Source organism: Furipterus horrens, unplaced genomic scaffold (genome assembly GCF_987537825.1).
Source record: "Furipterus horrens unplaced genomic scaffold, mFurHor1.1.pri manual_scaffold_1, whole genome shotgun sequence".
In the NCBI taxonomy this organism is placed as follows: domain Eukaryota; kingdom Metazoa; phylum Chordata; class Mammalia; order Chiroptera; family Furipteridae; genus Furipterus; species Furipterus horrens.
In genome coordinates, this window is record NW_028327171.1 from 145,932,006 (window position 1) to 145,951,421 (window position 19,416).

General features: G+C 35.1%; 1 protein-coding gene across 6 annotated transcripts in view; it reads left to right on the forward strand.

Annotated features, from left to right (window-relative positions):
- EPC2 (enhancer of polycomb 2) overlaps positions 1-19,416 on the forward strand; it is a 192,183-nt gene that overhangs the window by 158,761 nt on the left and 14,006 nt on the right. For 5 of the 6 annotated variants that reach the window (XM_090279606.1, XM_090279607.1, XM_090279605.1 and 2 more), the window contains 6 exons: positions 2,999-3,205; positions 11,222-11,370; positions 12,169-12,301; positions 14,484-14,675; positions 17,929-18,018; positions 19,238-19,383. In XM_090279606.1, coding sequence (XP_090135732.1) covers positions 2,999-3,205; positions 11,222-11,370; positions 12,169-12,301; positions 14,484-14,675; positions 17,929-18,018; positions 19,238-19,383 — 917 coding nt within the window. The remainder of the gene's footprint in view (positions 1-2,998; positions 3,206-11,221; positions 11,371-12,168; positions 12,302-14,483; positions 14,676-17,928; positions 18,019-19,237; positions 19,384-19,416) is intronic. The other variant, XM_090279604.1, reaches the window with a different exon arrangement.

Here is a 19,416-nt window from a genome sequence, read left to right on the forward strand (position 1 = left end):
ATGGTGTAGCTTCTCAAGAGTCCATCTGCACCGCCGAAAATGGCTGTGCAGTCCGACTCGGGAGTGACACGGTATCTGTTTCCCCCCGTGTTGAATCGACATCTTGCGATGACGCTGAAGCTACAGAGCCTGGGCAGGGTAATATGGAGGGTCTGCTGTTGCCCATGCAGCAGACCCCCCCTCTCTTCGCAGCTGAAGGGTCCAAGGGAAAGACGGAGTCAATACAGCTTGGCTTCAGGTGCGCCGCAGGAGTTGCCGGTGTTGACCACAACGTCAAACCGCCCTAGGGACTCCGGCTCCGGATTTTCTGTCGGGGTTTACTCCCTTAGCCTTTCCCCTGAAGAGGTATGCCGCAAGGCAGCGGAGGTTTTTTGGCGTCAGAGTTTTCCTTCTCTGATGTACCCTGACTGGAAGATCGAACCAGCGACACTTAGCTCGCAGGCCGACGCTCAATCCACTGAGCTAAACCAGCCAGGGCCTAATCCACTGAGCTAAACCAGCCAGGGCCTTGCAGTGATACTAGTGGCTTAGAATAGCTACAGATAATTTTTACAGAATGATTAAGACAAAGATTATTCAATAAAGTAAAATTTTGCTGTGTAACAACATAAAAACAGGCAAGAAAATACAGTTTACACTGGAAAGAAATGTCAGGATATTTAACTGTAAATTGCGTATTGAATTTTTATGATCTAAGATACAAAGAGAGGGTGCTTAACAACCAGGCAGAAGAATGTTTCTAGCAGGAGCAAGAAGCACCAGAGAAGGAAATCTGAGGCAATGTTTAAATTCCCTAATGCCCCCTGCAAGAGGATAGGAAGCAGTGTCATTTTGATAGTATTGTTATGTAAGAAACTCTCACTACTGCTCTACAGGTTGACAGAGAGAATCCATTCCTCCCCACTCTTAAGGTTAGATTAAGTTTTAATTAGTAAAGGCTTTAAAATTTTATCAGAATGACCAGACAACTAAACACGTGTGGCATAATTCAAAGCATTGTTTCCCTTGGTCCCCAGAGGACATGAGAACTGCTAGTGATACTCTGATGCTGTTAGTTGAGGTGGAATTTTATTAGATCCACAAAGCTTGATTCTTATTGTGCCACTGTCCTTGTAGACTTTGGGGGCATATATCACCATCCCAGAGAACTTCAACTAGCAGTAGGAAAGTGTCCGTTTAAAGTTGATATTTGGAGCCCTGACCAACGTGGCTCAGTTGGGCATTGTCCCGCAAGGGGAAGAAAGGTCACCATTGGATTCCAGTCAGGGCACATGCCTGGGTTGTGGGGTCGGTCTGCTGTCGGGGTGCATTGGAGAGGCAGCCAATCGATATTTCTCTCTTAACATTAATATTTCTTTCTCCCCCCCTCCCCTTTTCCCTAAAAATAAATAAATTCTTTTAAAAAATAAGGAAGTTGATTTTGGGCGATATTGATTCTTTTGGTTGGTATCATGTTCCAGGCTCTGACCCACCACTTTAAAGACTAAATTTCTCTGCTGTTAAGCTGACCCCACTGAGACATGAATAAACTGAAGAATGACCACTTATAATTTTAATGCACTAAATATAGCTATTACATGAGCTAGAAACTTGAGTTTCCACAGTCAATGTTTTCTCTTTCTGTGGTCAAACTAAACTATCTTGGCAACCAAATTATAATCACTGTCATAGGACTGGAAGTCCAAATAATCATTTCATGTATTCCATGAAGTTAAACCAGTATAAGTCAAATAATATCAGAAATCTATTTGGTGGATCATGAATTCTTCAGATGGCTTCATAAACCCAACAGATCAATTCATATGTTGATTTTGTAATTTGAGTGAGAAAGTTTTTCCCTTCATTTCCAAGTTTTGGGGATACATTTTTTAGAAGATATCTCAACCTGTTTTGAAATTAATCGTAATCTCTAAAATGATAAAAGTTAAAAAAAAAATTGAGGTAACATCACTTCGTTGAGGCTTTCCAGCCCTAAAACTCCTCCATGACTTTTTCTAAAGTTTACTGTAAATGGATATATGTAACCCAAAATCCATTCTGCTAAAGTTGATTGACCTATTTGATTTCCAGAAGGAGCAAGGAAATAGATGTGACCCAGCAAATTTTTACAAATGTTAGTTTGAAATATGTTCTTACTATACTGGCTGCATTGATAAGGCGTAGATCCCTCAGATACCAACATCAGAACTCCTAGAGGAACCATCCTAGGACACTGTCACTTAACAGACCTAACAATGTCATTAGCAGAACGAGTGTTGAGAATAATGACTCTAGTACATAAGCAGCTTGGATAGAGGAATTGCTTTTACATGTATTTGGAACAAGAAATTCAAAATTTTGTAAGTGTTGAAATTTCTGGAAACATGCTAAAAGTTTTTCCTTTGGCAATTTCAAAACAGGCATTATATATTTGGTTGCAATAAATTAGAGCGTACTGGGTGAGGCAAAAGTAGGTTTACAGTTATGAGTGCACAAAACAGTTTATTCTTGTATTTTCCATACAAACAACTGTAAACCTACTTTTGCCCCTCTCTGTATTTATCTTTTATTTAGAAGAGAGATAAAAAGAAACCTATATATTCTAGTTTCTGCTGATAAACAAAAACACAGAAAGGAGTTAGGAGACTATTGAAAACTAGTAGATCCTCAAATGTGTAACATCATACATAGAATATCAGAATTTTTAAGGACCTCTGATGCCTTCTAGTCCAAGACTTACCTGAGGCATAAATCTATTGTAGTCTTTCCAACTATCATTCATCCAGGATTCTTCAATATTTTAAGTGATGGTACTCACTACCTCTCAGGGCAAATATAAATTTTCAGATAAAGCGCCTTCTTAATAAATCTTTTGTTTGCTTGAATTAAATTGTGTTTTCTGCTATCATAATTATTAGACTTACACATTTTTTCCATAGGTATAATTTAACTTTTTAAAATCTTTTTCAAACATTGTTGTTGATATTACATAGGTTTGTGTTTGTTTGTTTTTATTTAGCTTGTAACACTTCAAGAAGCAAAACTGCTGCTAAACGAAGATGATTACCTTATTAAAGCAGTATATGACTACTGGGTGAGAAAACGTAAAAACTGCAGGGGGCCGTCCCTCATTCCTCAGATAAAACAAGAGAAAAGAGATGGCTCTACTAACAACGACCCTTATGTTGCCTTCCGGAGGAGAACAGAGAAAATGCAAACTCGAAAGGTAATGTGCAAATTAGATTTAATTGAATATAGCTTAAAGGTATTTTAAGACTGGTATTTTTTTTTTTTTTCTGCTGATAACTTGAATAATTTTGAATCCTTTGAACATAAAGGGGCACTAATGACATTGTTGAGCTTTATTTTAGAAATCTCGCTGTTTAGTAGCTTCTATTGACCAGTTGTATACAAGTTTTATCTGATTCCATGCTTTATAAATCTACTGATCATACCATTTTAGACTTGCAGTTGAAGTGATATGAGGAATTATATATCTTCATGTACCTTGGAAGTTTTGATTTCTTCAGTAAACTATAAAGTCTATACATATCCTGTATTTGGGAAGCTTAAGAGCTTACAGTTCATTTGAAATAATATTCTAATCTTTGCAAATAAAAATGGACTTTACTGCCTTTAGCTACTATAGGGTCATGTACTGCCAATAGTCAAAAGTAACACGGAGGAATCTATGAATTGTCAGTTGTGTCAGACTTCAAATTGATAAACTTGTCCCCATCTAGCTTTCAGAAGCAGTGTGAGCCAGGATTTTAAGAGAAAAAGGTCTCATGCCATGGAATGATATAGTACAGAAGAAAGCATTATTTCTGAGTAGTACATATTCACTGCCTTCCATTTCTTGTAATTAACAGTAAACCCCACATATGCTAACACATTCTCTACCATTGTAAAATAGGAACGTATAAATGTAAAAACCATGAGGAATTATAATTGGAGGCAAAACATTTTCTGTGGATTCCTGTTCTAACATTGAAAGCTTGTCCTTGACAGCTGTTAATATAACAGCTGGGAAGCATAACAGCTGTCAGGGATAGTATATTTTAGGAGAAACTCTCCTAGTGGTTAACAATCAGAGTTTATGTAACTCTTTCTAAAATTTTCCAAGTATAGATGACATTCCCTAATTGTGGCTGAGTTTTCAATTTAGCGTTTTAGTTCTTAGCTAAGGAAATCTAAGATATTTTATAAAGATACAGTGTCTTAGAAATGACTAGAGTGTGATAAGTTTGTAAATACAGTAAAACTTTATAACTATAGACCATTGGACATGAGGAAGGAAAGGTTATCTGAATAATTAAAAAACTGGAACTGCCAATTGCTTTTTAAAAGAAATTAATTTAAGATACATTGAAAAATATAGACTTTTAGCAATGTCTTTTGAAGGAAACATACTGTTGGTTGATTTTTAGTGAGTGGGTATAAAGTATTTAAAATTAGAAATGTTTATGGACATCTAAACAAGATTCTAAATGTTTAAATTATTTTATTCTTCGGTAGGTTAAATCACTGTTTTCTAACCAGTGCACATTGAGAATTGCTAGTAATGGACCCCTGTGTTCAGAAGCTTCACCGTTGTGTAATAACTAACTAGTCCAGCTTTTTCCTGACACTCTTGATTCCTACCCCTTCTCTTACCTGTTATTTTCATCTTCCTCTGCAGGGTGGTATATTTTCTTCTCCAGTATTTTTATTCCTCTCTGTTTTCAGTTGTGAGACCAAAGACTAGTCCCCTTCACACACGCTGTTGCCGGTTAGAAATGTTTATGTGTTCCAAAATGAGAAAGTTGGGAACTCAGTCAACCCCCGGGGTGTTTAGGGGATGGGCAGGCATTGGGATATGCAAAAATGAATACAGCTAATAAAGATTCTGTGCTTCCTTTTCTATTTCCACAAAATTAAAAACACTTGTATAGATGATGCAAAGACAAAGTAAGGGACTTCTGAAATATTTTGAATTTAATTTTAATTCACCAAACTAATATTTAATTTGGAAGTGCTTAAATACTTTAGAACTTTCTTAAATTAGATAATCTTAAGGCACCAGCAAGTCTGAATACACTAATTGGGTAGTTTTGAATCAGCATATATGTTTAATATGTTTAACTCCAGAGATACAGCTGTTAGCTCCTGTACCTTCTCTCCTCCCTCTCTGTGGCCCAGAAGAAGCAAGACAAACAGGAGAGAAAACTCATGATAGTGACTCTCAGTCTGGCTGCACATAACAATCACCTGTGAATTATCCTTGGTTACAAAAAGATCTAGTTAATTCTAAAGTGCAATAGTTTGAGAACCATTTCCCTCGAGATTTGGCAGCACGTCAGAACTGTACATTACTGGAATAAGCAGAAAGGAATTAGGCCTGAGCAGAGACACCTGTAAGAAAAGGTAAAGGGAATGAGTGGGTTTGAATACAGGGAATAGAGTCATCTTAAAAGCATGTAGGAACTCATGGATTTTAATATATTGATATAGTTAGACATAGATATAGATTTGTGCACGCGCGCATGTGTGTGTGTACAGTATTCCCTCACTTATCATGGGTACTACATTCTAGAACCGCGCCCCCCCCCCCCCCCCCCGCAATAGGTGAAGATCCGCAAAGTAGGAGCCTTACATTTATTTTAGTATTTATATATATTTTAAGGCTTTATAAACCCTTCCCACACACTTAGAAACAGTTCCCAGTCCCTTATTAACCTTTTCCACACTTTTATAAACACTACTTATGTTCTTAAACATATTCTACACTCTTAAACCTGCATAACTTTTAACAACTTTAACAGTACCGCAAAATCCCACAATGTAGTGAAAAATCCGCAATAAATAATTAAATATAATATTTAAAAAATCCCGCGATAGTGAGGCTGCAATAAGTGAACCGCAATATAGAGCTACATATACATAGATGTACGTATAGAGATATACATATATACACACGCACACACATAAACACACACATATACATATTTCCCTCTGAAAGGGTCTAGAAACAATGACTCAGTATCAGTGAGCATGCTTTGCATATAGATGGTGATTTTAAATACCAATTTTCATAAAAAGGAACTAGGGCTCCTTAGAAAAATGATTGACTGGCACTGGGAAAGTATAAACAAGCTTGGAACATTCTGCTATACCAGGAAATAAGAATGTAATTGAAGATTGAAGCATGTTGGAGCCATGTCAGAAGGCTCTAGGAGCCAGCTTGAAGGAGGTCTCCACTGAGCAAATCTGGGAAAGTTTGAGTGTCTAAATAGGAGTAATGGATAACCCGTAGAGTATAAGTGACCCATGAGTTCCTACTGATATAAATGGATGGATGGATGGATGATTGATACAAAGACAGACAGATGAGAGAGAGGTACACTTTTCTTTATAATAGAACTCCAACTTATAGATGTCAGCTAAATGATGCAGTTTGATAATCACCATTTGGTCACCAACACAGTAATAATGTTTCAGGCAAGAGTTAGAATCAATGGATACAAAACAAGTGGGGAAAATTTTATGAAAAACAACACACAAAGTTCTTGTACAAGATACTTTTTAATTAAAAAAGGAAACAGTAATTTGAATAGAGAAACCTGGCAGACATCATCTTGATCAAGTGATCAAAGTTAACATCAGCACTAATGGGACAAATGGGTATCATTTAACTTGTGATATGGCGAGAGAAGGGTGTAACATTACTTTGGTCCTACTAAAAATATATAACCCAAATTTAATTGTGGAAAAGCATCAAAGAAACCCAGATTGAGGAATATTCTATAAAAATAAGTGGCCTCTAGTCTTCAAAATATCAAAGTCATGATCGCCATAGAAAATCAGAGACTTATTTCAAAGTATGGGAGATTAAAGAGGCATAACAACTAAATGCAGTTTTAATCCTGAATCACATCCCAGAAGGAAAAAAGAATTTATTGTATTTTAATCATTTTTAATAATAAAAATTACTGTTGTCCCACTTAATGCTCTTTATAGTAGCAGTTGTAACTTAGGTAATAGGATTATATCATGTCAATTTCCTGATTTTGATAATTTACTATAGTTATATAAGAATATTGTTTTTAGAGAATACGTATACATCAACATGTTTAGGGATAAAAGAGCATTATATCTTAAATTTTTCTCAAGATTTTTAAAATAGTTTATATATGTTTATGTAATATGTGTATATATGTCTTAGTTCATTTGGGTTGCTGTAATAAAAATATAATAGACTGGGTGGCGGGATGGCTTGAACAACATTTGTTTCTCACAGTTTCAGAGGCTAGGAAGTCCAAGGTCTAGGTACCAACAGATTTTTTTTTTTTTTTTTTTTTTTTTTTTTTTGAGTTCTCATCACTGACCAAACCAACAGATTTGGTGTCTGGTGAGGGCCATCTTTTTGGTTCATGAATGATCATCTTGCTGTGCCCTCATGTGGTAGAAGGGGCAAGAGAGCACTAATCCATCCCTAAGGATCCACTGGGAGGTTAGAATTTCAACATTGGAAGTTTCAGGAGACACAAACATATAGTCCATAACAATATGCATGTACATAAATACATAACATGTGCATGTATGTGTATATTTACAGGATGGGGCAAAAGTAGGTTTATAGTTATAAGTATGCAAAAGTTTTTTATTATCTATTATTTTCCATATGAACAACTGTAAACCTACTTTTGCCCTACACTGTGCACAAGGGAAAGAAAGAAAGCAAGTATAAAATATTAACATTTGGGGAATCTGGATGAAGATATATGGAAAATCTTTACACTGTGTAATTTTTTTTTTTTATAGATCTGAAATTATTCATAATAAAATTTAAAAATAAAGGACTGGGCTGGGGAAAGAAAAAATTAGAACAGGGTGGTTATTTGGGCCTAAAGAGAGCAGGAAGTGAATGAGTAGGACAGGACAGAAGCATGTAGCCCAAGACGAGGAGCCTCTAGTGAAGAGGGAGGCAATCTGAATGAAGGTTCTGGTGCTCTTTTCAATACTGTTCAGGTAGCTTGTAGCCTTGTATTATTATTTATATTTTGAATCTGTATGTCTCTTATTCATATACAACTTTAAGCTTTCTGAGGACAGGGACATGTGCTATATCCTGCACAGAGTGGACATTTTAATATTTGCTGTTGGTAACGTTAATTTTTTTTCAATTGGAGACTGCTTTTGCTGCCCGTCTACAAAAAAAAAAAAATTGCTTCAAATTATGCTTTAGGTTTTGCCTTTTGTCACATAGTAATGAAGGGAAAAGAGATTAAGATATAAAAGGATGACTAACTAATACGAGGTGGTTTTTTAAAATTATTTTTTATTTATTTAAGATATTTTATTGATTATGTTGTTACAGTAGTTCCAGTTTTTTCCCCTTTGCTCCCCTCTGCCCAGTATCCCCTTTCCCTCCAGCAATCCCACCCCCCTTAGTTCATGTCCATGGGTCGTGCATATAAGTTCTTTGGCTTCATCCTTTCTTATATTATTCTTAACATCCCCCTATTTTGTACCAACCAATTATGCTTCTTAGTCCCTGCACCATTTCCCCACTTCTCCCCCTCCCCACTCCCAGCTGATAACCCTCCAAATGATCCCCATACCTATGATTCTGTTCCTATTCTGGTTTGCTTCATTGGACTTTGCTTTTATTTTTAGATTCAGTTGTTGATAGTTGTGAGTTTGTTGTCATTTTAGTGTTTATAGTTTTGATCTTTTTCTTAAGTAAGTCCCTTTGACATTTCATATAATCATGGCTTGGTGATGATGAACTCCTTTAGCTTTACCTTGTTTGGGAAGCACTTCATCTGCCCTTCCATTCCAAATGATAGCTTTGCTGGATAGAGTAATCCTGGTTGCAGGTTGCCTTTCATCACATTGAATACTGCTTGCTAGTCCCTTCCTGCCTTCAAAGTGTCCTCTAAGAAATCAGCTGATCATCCTATAGGCACCCCCCACCCCCCTGTAGGCAACTCTCCGCCTCTCTCTTGCTGCCCCCAGGACTCTGTCTTTATCTTTCACCTTTGACATCTCAGTCATGATGTGTCCTGGTGTGGTCCCCTCTGGGTCCAGCTCACCCGGGACCCTCCGTGCTTCCTGGACCTGTATGTCCATGTCCTTCGCAAAATTTGGGAAGTTTTCCTCATTTTTTTCAATTCTTGCTTCTTCATTCTGCACTAGTTGACTATTTTTTTCTTCCTTTCCTTCCCTTCACCATTGGTTTTGTGTGGATTTTCCTTCATTTCACTTAGCATAGCCTTCACTTAGGCGTTTGCCGTACTCAAGCATATCTGTCAAGCCTGTGATCATCTTTATCACCAGTGTTTTGAATTCTGTGTCTGTTAGGTTGGCTATCTTATCTCCTCATCTGTGAGGTTGGCTATCTCCTCGTCGCTTTGTTTTTCCACTGGACCTTGATCCGTTCCCCCTTTTGGGCCATACTTCTGTCTCCTCATTTTGACAGGCTCCTGTGTTTGTTTGCCTCCGCGTCCCAGGTAGAGCTGTCACTCCTGTTACGTTGTAAGGGGCGAAGCCTTAGGGATTCGTCAGTACAGTGCGACCTGTTTCACCACGTTGTGGCGCTGTATGTGGGGGAAGGGTCTGAGAAGGAACAATGCCACCTACCCAGCACTCACCCCTTTTCCAGGCACTTCTCCCACTTCCGCACCGGACTGGCGCCCCTCTAGCTGCTGCCCTGGCTGTTGTTCCCAGAGTGGGTGGGTCTGCGGACATTCTAGGACCGTGGGGGCCCTTTAAACAAGTGGACTCTGCTGAGAGACCGGCAGTTTCTGCCTCCACCCCAAGCCCCACTGGTCCGCACAGTCAGAAGCAATGAGGCTTGTTTTTCCCCCGGTGCTGGGACCTTGAGCTGCTAAGTCCGGTGAGGAGCTGGGAACGCTCCCCAGTTGTCCCTTCTCACTTTTTAAAACTTGTGACTGTGCTCGCCACCACACCTGGTCCTCTCCCCCACTCCTACTTGTCTGGATGAGTATTTCTTCTTTATATCCTTGTGTGCTGGACTTCCATGCAGTTTGATTTTCTGGAACTTCTGGTTGTTTCTAGTTTTGAGGTAGTTGTGTTCCTTCTTAGTTGTGAAGGGAGACCCAGCCAGCGTGTCTGTCTACGCCTCCATCTTTTACAAGGCTTCTTAATATTTGATATGTGGTACCTTAATGGGACTTAGGTGATGTTTTGTAGGTGCTGATTAATTTTCAAATTCAAGAAACTATACACAAAAGAAAAAAAGGAGTAAAACTTTGAATTTTTCTCCTGTTTTATTTTTTCTTTTATAATCATACTCCAGTATGAAACCTGGCTTTCTTCAGGTTCTTTTAATGTCATACTCCATTATTAACTTAAGGATGGAGAGATTGCTTAAGTGTGCAATCTATCTGGACATGTAGAATGAGGAGTGGTAATGGTCTATTTTTAAACAAATAGCACCTTGCCTAATATAAAGTAAGTACTCTGTGGCTGTTTGATTAAACAAAATATTTTATATTAACAGTAATTTTTGTATGCAAGTTGATGGTGCTAATTACCACTGAACCTTCCCCGTTTATTAAACAGGACTGTCACTCTAAGTCAGTTTAAGTACCTTCTACAATTCAGAGTAAAAACAATACTCTGAAACTCAAATTTTGACAAACTTGCTTTTCTACTCTGCAGTGAGGTATTATTACACTGAATCATGATAATCTCATTCTTTGAGTTGCTTTATATCCTACTTTCAGATTAATATCTGAGTTTCTGAAGTGAAGCTTTGCTTGTCAGTGTGCATGTTCACCTAGTATATTCAACCTTCCAGTCCCCAATTGCAGAGCTGGATGGATGGATTGAGAACCATTTTGGCTATTTTTAGGTAACTGTTTTGACAGAACTGTTTCTCTCTGTCATTGGGAAATACCTTGCTAAAATATGAATGGACAATGTTTTGTTTCAGGCAGACTTTTAAAAATTTGGTTACATTGGAATTATCCCTTCTGTGTCATTCCATCTTTTCAACAGCTGACAACATTTTTCGTGAATATTTATTGAGAGGTATTTACTTATATTTTCAGAGTTAAATAGGCTGTTTTACATAGTTGTTGTATATGATTTTTAACATTTTTACATTTAACTTTTTTAACATTTTGCTTTTATACAATGAATTTGGGTCCAGTAAGACTTTATTGAATGAAGCTGGGTATGTGGATAATGGAGTAATTATTTATTCTTCTTAAATTGTCATTATTTTCAATAGAATCGTAAAAATGATGAAGCCTCTTATGAAAAGATGTTGAAACTGAGACGAGAGTTTAGTAGAGCCATAACAATTTTGGAAATGATTAAGAGAAGAGAGAAAACAAAACGAGAATTATTGCACTTAACCTTAGAAGTTGTGGAAAAAAGGTAACATTGCTACATTTACATAGGAGTGGCAACTTTTAGCCAAATGATGGGCAAAATATAACCAAATGAGAGAGAGAGGTGTGTGTGTGTGTGTGTGTGTGTGTGTGTGTGTGTGTGTTAAATTTAAAACAATTGAAACTGATTCTCTAACAAAATCTACACTATTTGAAGAATTGTGGTATATTTTTTTTAATCAGATTTTTATAATTTGGAGTGCAGATTTGGGGAATATTTTTGTGTGTAGCATAGATCCTCTAGCACACTTAATTTTTTTTGTTGTTTTTGGCAGAATTGTTGAATTGTATTTAGAAACGAACCTAGAGATCATTTTGTCCAGTTCTCTGTATTAAAGTTCCTATTAATCAAAATTTGAGGATAATGAATGTTTAATTGATTTTATTTTCTGACTAGGTAGAAAACTTTTTGTTTCAATATATTTTGAAAATATGTTCTCTAATAGTCATTTTTTTGCATAATTAGACTGTACTAAACCTAACAGAATTTTATGTGGTTCCTGAAGTTAGCATTCTAAACATCATTTCCCAGTGCTTCAAAATATAAAATACATGAGAAATTCATATTCTGTGTCCCGTAGAGATTGTGGGGTATTTTTGGTTTGGTTTGGTTTGTTTACTAAATCTCAGTTATGAGCTTCTTTATTCCTGCAGGTTTTCTCTTTAGAATAATTTAACTTTTGATTGTTTGATTAGTTGTGTTCCAATTAATTGAGGTGTCATTGACTTTTCTTCTTTAATTTTAAACTGTGCAACTTTTTTTACATTTCGTTACCTTTTCAAGATATCATTTGGGAGACTATGGTGGTGAAATCCTTAATGAAGTGAAAATCAATCGGTCAGAAAAAGAGTTATATGCCACTCCAACAACTCTTCATAATGGAAATCATCACAAAGTCCAAGAATGTAAAACTAAGGTGAATATCTCCTGGTATCATGTATGGTAATACTGATCTCACATTATTGGTTTCTGAAGTTGTCTTATTAGAGTTGGGTTAAAGAAGAAAGTAATTAATATGTATTTAGTTCTTATTATTTGCCAACATTTTGCTGGGAATTTTACATACATATACTCAGTCCTTTGAGATAGATTTTACTTCTTTGTGACTTCTAAATCAAATAGCGATTAAGTGGCAGATTCAAGGTTTGAGCCCAGGTCTAACACCAAAGACAATGTGCATGCTGCTTCCATAAAGAATAAAGTTAAAGTTCAGTTATTACCACTAACCTTAACAAATCCTGCATTGTACTAAGAGGCATCAAAATAAAAAATAAAAGCTTTCTTCATTGAGACTATTGAAAGTTATTCTTGTCGTCGTCATTGCCAGAACCAGCAGTTATCCTTTGCTAGCTACTCTTAGTGATTTGAAAAAGCCCTCTAACTTCTAGATTACAAAGTTCTTCCTAATAATGATTCAGACACAGTGATTGCTTTAGTTTCTTAAGACTAAAGAATTATATTTATTCAGTATTCACTTGGCACATTAATTAAAGAATTCAATTATATTTATTCAGTATTCACTTGGTACATTAATTATTCAGTAGATATATAAAAGTTAATAAGACCTTTCATTTTATGAGCTTAGATTTAAATAAGCAGGTTCTAACGAAGCGTTAGACAATAGAAGACAATAGAACTTTACTGTGTAGCGAGATATAAAAATGGCTTAGGGTGTTTGTGGAAAATTCATCTTTTAAAAATGTACACAATCCTCATTTTTCCTGGGTTCATTCTTAAAGGTCAAGGAAGAAGGTGGAGCAGGAAAGCTCCTCCTTTACTCAACTTATGTCAGTTCAAACACCAGAGTTCTTTCTTATTAATCACAGGCATCTAGCCCACCTACCTGATTCTCTTTAAATGACTCTTGCCTCTATAGCCACAATATTATCAATGCAATAAATGTCACTTTCTAAGTCATTTTAAAAATCCATTTTATATAAATCAGTGCTTTTCTAAGATATGTGATTGGTAGGCATAGAATATGAAAATGTCAACCCAAAATTACTGACAGAATTAGCCTTTTTTAGATATTGATTCTTATTTTAGATCATGTCTAAGAATAAACACTCGGCCTATTTAAACCCTACTTTTAGAAATATTGTTGCATCCATTGTTGTTCTACCATATTATACACATGGTTAACTATATTTACTTTGTCACACATCCCACATTAAAATATAGGTAGTTTCTAAAAATTTGAGGTTTTCTTTTTGGCATTTTAACTATACTCATTGTATGAAACAGTTATATCTCAGTAAATAATTTGGCATTTAAGCAACATTTTCATTGTGTTTACCATTTTGACCCTAAAGTAGTTTTAACAAAAATCTGGGCTACATGGAAAAATATATAACTTCCTAAATAATTTTATACTTTTCATACTGCTTGTACTTTGGTGCTTAAAACAAGTCACTTTCAAACTTTTAAAAGTGGTAGGTCCTTTTTATAAAAGGAATGCCAACATGTTGAAACAGAAACAGAGTTGCTCTGTTGAGGAGAGGTGCGGTGAGGAGGGGCTGGAAACCCACCCCATCAGCCAGTCTTTTTGCCAGTCTCTGAAGTACCGACACAACTCTGGGGTACTTGAAAACAGTTTGGTCATTGTTCATTTGAGTTAATAATTATACACACTTAAAAAGTAAGGTTTTGTTCTAGTTAATAAGCTTTTTTTCCTCAAAATACAATTGACATTATTTTTAAAATCGGAAATAAGAGTAGAAATGAATTTATAATTAATTCAAGTTATTTAAAAAATACGAAGTCATTAATTTTCATCATTAATACAGAAGATTTAAAATTAAAATTGAATTTAAATGCTTTTTAAATGCTGGATTGCATAATAATAGAGCAATTTTTAAAAATCACTAATAAGTATTATAATTATATATAAAGCAGATTTAATATAATACCATAATTGTTTTTTATCATAACTTATAGAATATAAAACATTTTAAAACTTAAAAGTTTTGCATTATAAAAACTAAATAAAATTACCTCCTGGGTAAAAATGTATGTTTTTCAAAGAGCAGTATAGTTTTTCATGATTTCTAAAATGATTTTTATTTCTTCCTTTGGGGATAAAATCGTCATGTAAACAGCACCCTCATCATTTGTCTTTGAAAGAAGAGGCTTCTGATGTGGTTCGTCAAAAGAAGAAGTACCCAAAGAAGCCTAAAGCAGAGGCTTTGATAACATCTCAGCAACCCACTCCTGAGACATTGCCTGTGATCAATAAGAGTGACATTAAGCAATATGACTTTCACAGCTCAGATGAAGATGAATTTCCACAGGTGCTTGTTTTAAAACTATTTTGAGAACATTTCCTTCTAGTCTTTTATATTGCTATATTTTAAAACATAATTGACATCTTAGAGTTTTGATTCTTGTTTTCTTTATCTAATGGTGTACATAAACATTTTCCAAATTATCTAGCCACTGAAATGGTTTTTATTTTTTGTTATTTTCTATTAGTAGGATAGAATTTATTCTGTTATGGAGAATTTGGGTAGTTTTCAGTTTTCCTTTTATAAAAATGAACGTCTTTGTCTTTTCCCTGTATTTAAAATAGATTATTAGAAATGGAATGACTGAACCAAAGATTATTTATGTTTTAAGACATCTAATACATAATTGTAAATATTCACCAAGAGTAATTCCCTTTCTACCATATTCTACCAGCATTGTATTTTACAACTTTAACGCTAATATTGCTAATTTGTTTGGCAATAATTATTTGATTATAAGCAAGACTTAGAAGAACTGGTTCAGATTTTAACTTGTGAAGATAATTCTTTGGTTTATACTATGACAGTTTTATAGAAAATTGTTAGTAATAAAATCTTAATTTTACTTTCATAAGTTCTGTTTTGAAACAACCTTTATTTTATGTATTAAAGGGTTATTTTTAATTATTTAGCACCTGGTCTGGCAATATCCTCTTTTTTATTCATTTTTCTATGTGGTATAAACCTAAAGAGACTACTATAACAAATAAGCTTTATCATATTTTAACATTCTGACTTATTTTCTTTAAAAGAAAACATTTTCTAAAAACCAGCATCACAAATATGTTTGGAAGCAAGACTGCTTACAAAACCCTTTATTGTAACTATATAAAATCTAGAATTTATATAAAATGTGTAGATAATTTATTTTTACTCTTTTGTCACTGATTGATTTTTTTACCCAGATAATATTTTTGCATTCATGTGCATTGTAACCAGTGCACAAAGATGTGTTTAATTTTGTATGCTCTTTAAAAGTACTTAGAGGATCATCCAGTTAGACATAGGCAGGGTTTTGAATATCCATGAAACATTAATTAAGTGACCATTTTGAAAGAATAAGGGAAATAATGTCCTAACAAATAGTAGTTTTCCAGATAAAAAAGTGTAGGGAAAGGCTCTAGGCAGAAAAAACAGGATATTAGAGAGAACTGCTAGCGATTTGGCATTGCTAGAGCATAAAATAATTAAAGGAAGAAACGATGAATGAAATGATGCCTCAAGTACTAGCAAGTGATCTCTATCTACGTTATACATATTGGGAAATTATTGAAGAATTTTAATTCAGGATATGACATGGTAGACCGATACATATATAATAGCCTTATATTGGTGATACTAATGAGACCCTATATTGTTTTACTATACATTTCCTTTAAGAATGATATACTGGGATACTATGACCTGAATAAACTTTTTTCTTATTGCTAGAATCAGTCTCTCCACCCTGATAGTAGGGCACACTCAGAATACTGTACTAGTCATATATTCCTCATGCATTAAGGTATCTTCATTTCTCTTCTAAATTCTTACGTTTATTCATATAGTCTACAGCTCTCATCACCACATGAAAATTGCATTTTGAAACTTTCAGGTTCCTCTGAGTCCTTGTACTAGGTCATTGACAACTGTCATTAATTTTTATGATGGTGTCCCTGTGTTGCTAAAGTATTTACCTATAGTTGGACATTATTCAGTGAAGTGGCTATTTAGAATATGGCTCTTTTAAAAAAACATCAATAAAATAATCACATGCTGCTTCTTTGTCCAACGAGCAAGGAAAAAGGAAGCCGTAAGAGAACAAACATTTTAACCAGACTTATCCAACTGGTTTGCAGCAGAACAGAACTGAAAACGCTCTCTCTTCTTGATCTCGTTTCTGGTTTTCCTAAAATGGCTCTCTCCTCCTCTATCTCAGACTAAATCCTGAAATTCACTCCTAGGGAATGGTGGTTGGGAAGAAGGGGTGGTATACTTTAGCAAAGAATTTCTAAGACTTTGTGATACTTCCTACGTATATTTTAGAAGAGGGAGATGATTTGCAAAGGAACCAAAGTGTAAAATTCACATTTGGGATTTCCTTTCCAGTTCTAGGTTTGGGGCTTGGGTTCCCTGTGAAGAGTCAGCCCTCGTTGACTGTTTCTGTGTCTCCCCCGTAGGGCTGGTGGGGGTACATTGGAACCTCAAACAAATGCTTTTCTCCCCTGGATGGCCCTGCTCAGTGGTAATTACCACAGTTTGGAAATAACGTAGAGAAAACATTTTTTCCTCTCAAAATAGGAAGAGAGGGATTTGTGAGGTTCAGAAATTTGCAAGTACATACGTATGAGCCAGCATTGTCAGGAAAAGAGATGTACTCCAAAGTGAAATTGCGAGACAACTGAAACTTAAGTACAAAACTATTTTTTTTTAAATTTTTAACCATTACGGGTAGAAATTTACCCAAACCACATTATTTCCCTGCCATATCAGAGTATATTTATATATCACATAATCAGTTTTGGATGACATTTATAAAGTGTGCCGTAATGCATTGGTGCTGCCCTAGGGGGTCCACTCAGATTATATAGGGATTTGACCTGATATCACTAGGTCCCAGGCAGAATGCTTTTCAGCATGTGACAAGTCTTAATTTATTCTTTTGGTGAGTTTATCACTTCTCTGCAACCAGTGTGCCTACCTTTTGGCAAGTCTTCTTTCCTCTTCTAATATTCTGCTTCTTATTTGCTAAGTTTAAAAAGTGATTTTTAAAAGATGAGTGGGGAGATAAGGGACGCCCCTTTGCTTAAACTCTATGTCCTTTATGCTTTGGTGTGGGGGCTATTTATAAGCTTTTTTTTTTTTATTTCCTAGCTTTTGCCTTTATTACCAAGGGACAAAGCTATTGGATAAAAATACACCTACCTATATAGGTAAAGCATAATTATCATAAAGTATTTATGGCCACATATATTATTTACAGAATATAAGTGAGACATATAAAAACTGTACTAATTCTTTTTAAGTCTATAGTGCTTACATGTTCAGAAGCATTTAAGCAATACCATATGAACTTACCTGATCCATTAAAAAGAAATATGTTCTAACCATAGAAAATTTTTGCTACTCTTTAAATGTTTTGGGGAGTTCACTGCCTACTGTATATAATATAGGCATGATTTACTGTTTATCATCAGATTCTAATTCTAGACCATTACAAAGATTTATTTAGTGACTTTTGATAACTCCTAAATGGAATGTCTCATTCCTCACTTTTCAGGTACCATCCCCAGTATCAGAACCTGAAGAAGATAATGATCCTGATGGTCCCTGTGCTTTCAGGAGGCGAGCAGGATGCCAGTATTATGCTGTAAGAACTTTATTTTTTGTGGTGTTTTTGTGAACTGGAATTAACAGGTAACTTTTGTCAAGGTGACTTAGTCTTGATCTAAAAATGGGAAATCCATCAGCATTTTTAATTTAATATTCCCTGTGCAGATACCAGTAAAAGATGCTCAAAGGTACTGAGTTCTTTCAAAGGATTTATCAGAATCCTTCACTTGGAATTTGATGACTCATATTTTAGAAATCTAGTCTCACTTTGGGCTCAGCATTTATAAAAATTACTCAGTGTCATTGCTAGAGTTAGGTAAGCCCAGAATCTCTAATTGATCCTTTGATGACTGAAATTTACTGTTAAGCAAGCCCATCTTGTGCACACATATCCAGTAAGTATCAAAAATGAAAGAATCATTTTTAAACTTCTCATGGCAGTATTTTACCTAGTCATTATATGCATAACTTTTTGACACACTTAGAAATTACTTTGTGCTGTAAAGTCAAGTTCTGGTGCAGCATAATATCAAAGAATGACCCTCACTCCCACATGTTTGGGTTTTCAGATAAGGTATAACTAGAGTTACAAGGATGATGTTCACATATATAAAATATGGCTGTGGACACCATTTGTCTTGTTGCATTATGGTAAACATATAACTTTTTCAGGGTGTGTTTTAGTATTTAATGTAGGAGAAGTAAGGAATTGTTTACAAGTTATGCTGATGATAGAAGCGGAAAATTATTATGAAAAGGGCAAAAGTGGTAAAACATAGAAAAGCAGAATTGTAAAGGGAATGAGAAGGCAAAGAAATGGACTCTTATGTTCTTAAAAGCCAAGAGGAAGCGTCAACTTGACCCATGCATGCTTAAAGTGCAATTTTTGGTCCAGAAAAAAATTTCCTCTGATTTATTTTAATAGGAAGCTTATAAATTACTAACTTCACTATATTTGCTTTTTTACATAAATATTAAAAGCCAAGTTATTCTTAAAATATGTGTTTCTTTTCAATATATAATATACCCTAAATGTGTTTATTTTTATAAACTAAATTCAGCTTGAGTTAGGTGAGTGAATTTTCTATTCAAGTTTATAAAATTTTACCTGGTTGATATTATTTAAACTCCAATTTTACAGTTTCTAGCTAAATTTTAATTGTTCTACTAATGTTGTAGTTACTTTAATTTTTAATCGTGATTTAGCTTTTCTTCAGATTTACTCCATGTGTTTTAATATTTTTCTTCCTTTGCAGCCTCGTTTGGACCAAGTTAACCATTCGCTTGAGAATTCAGAACTGGCAGATTTAGATAAGTTGAGATCTAGGCATTGCCTCACAACACTCACAGTCCCAAGAAGGTGTATAGGATTTGCAAGGAGACGAATTGGCAGAGGTGGAAGGTAAACTAGTTATTTTGACCTGGATTTTGTTAC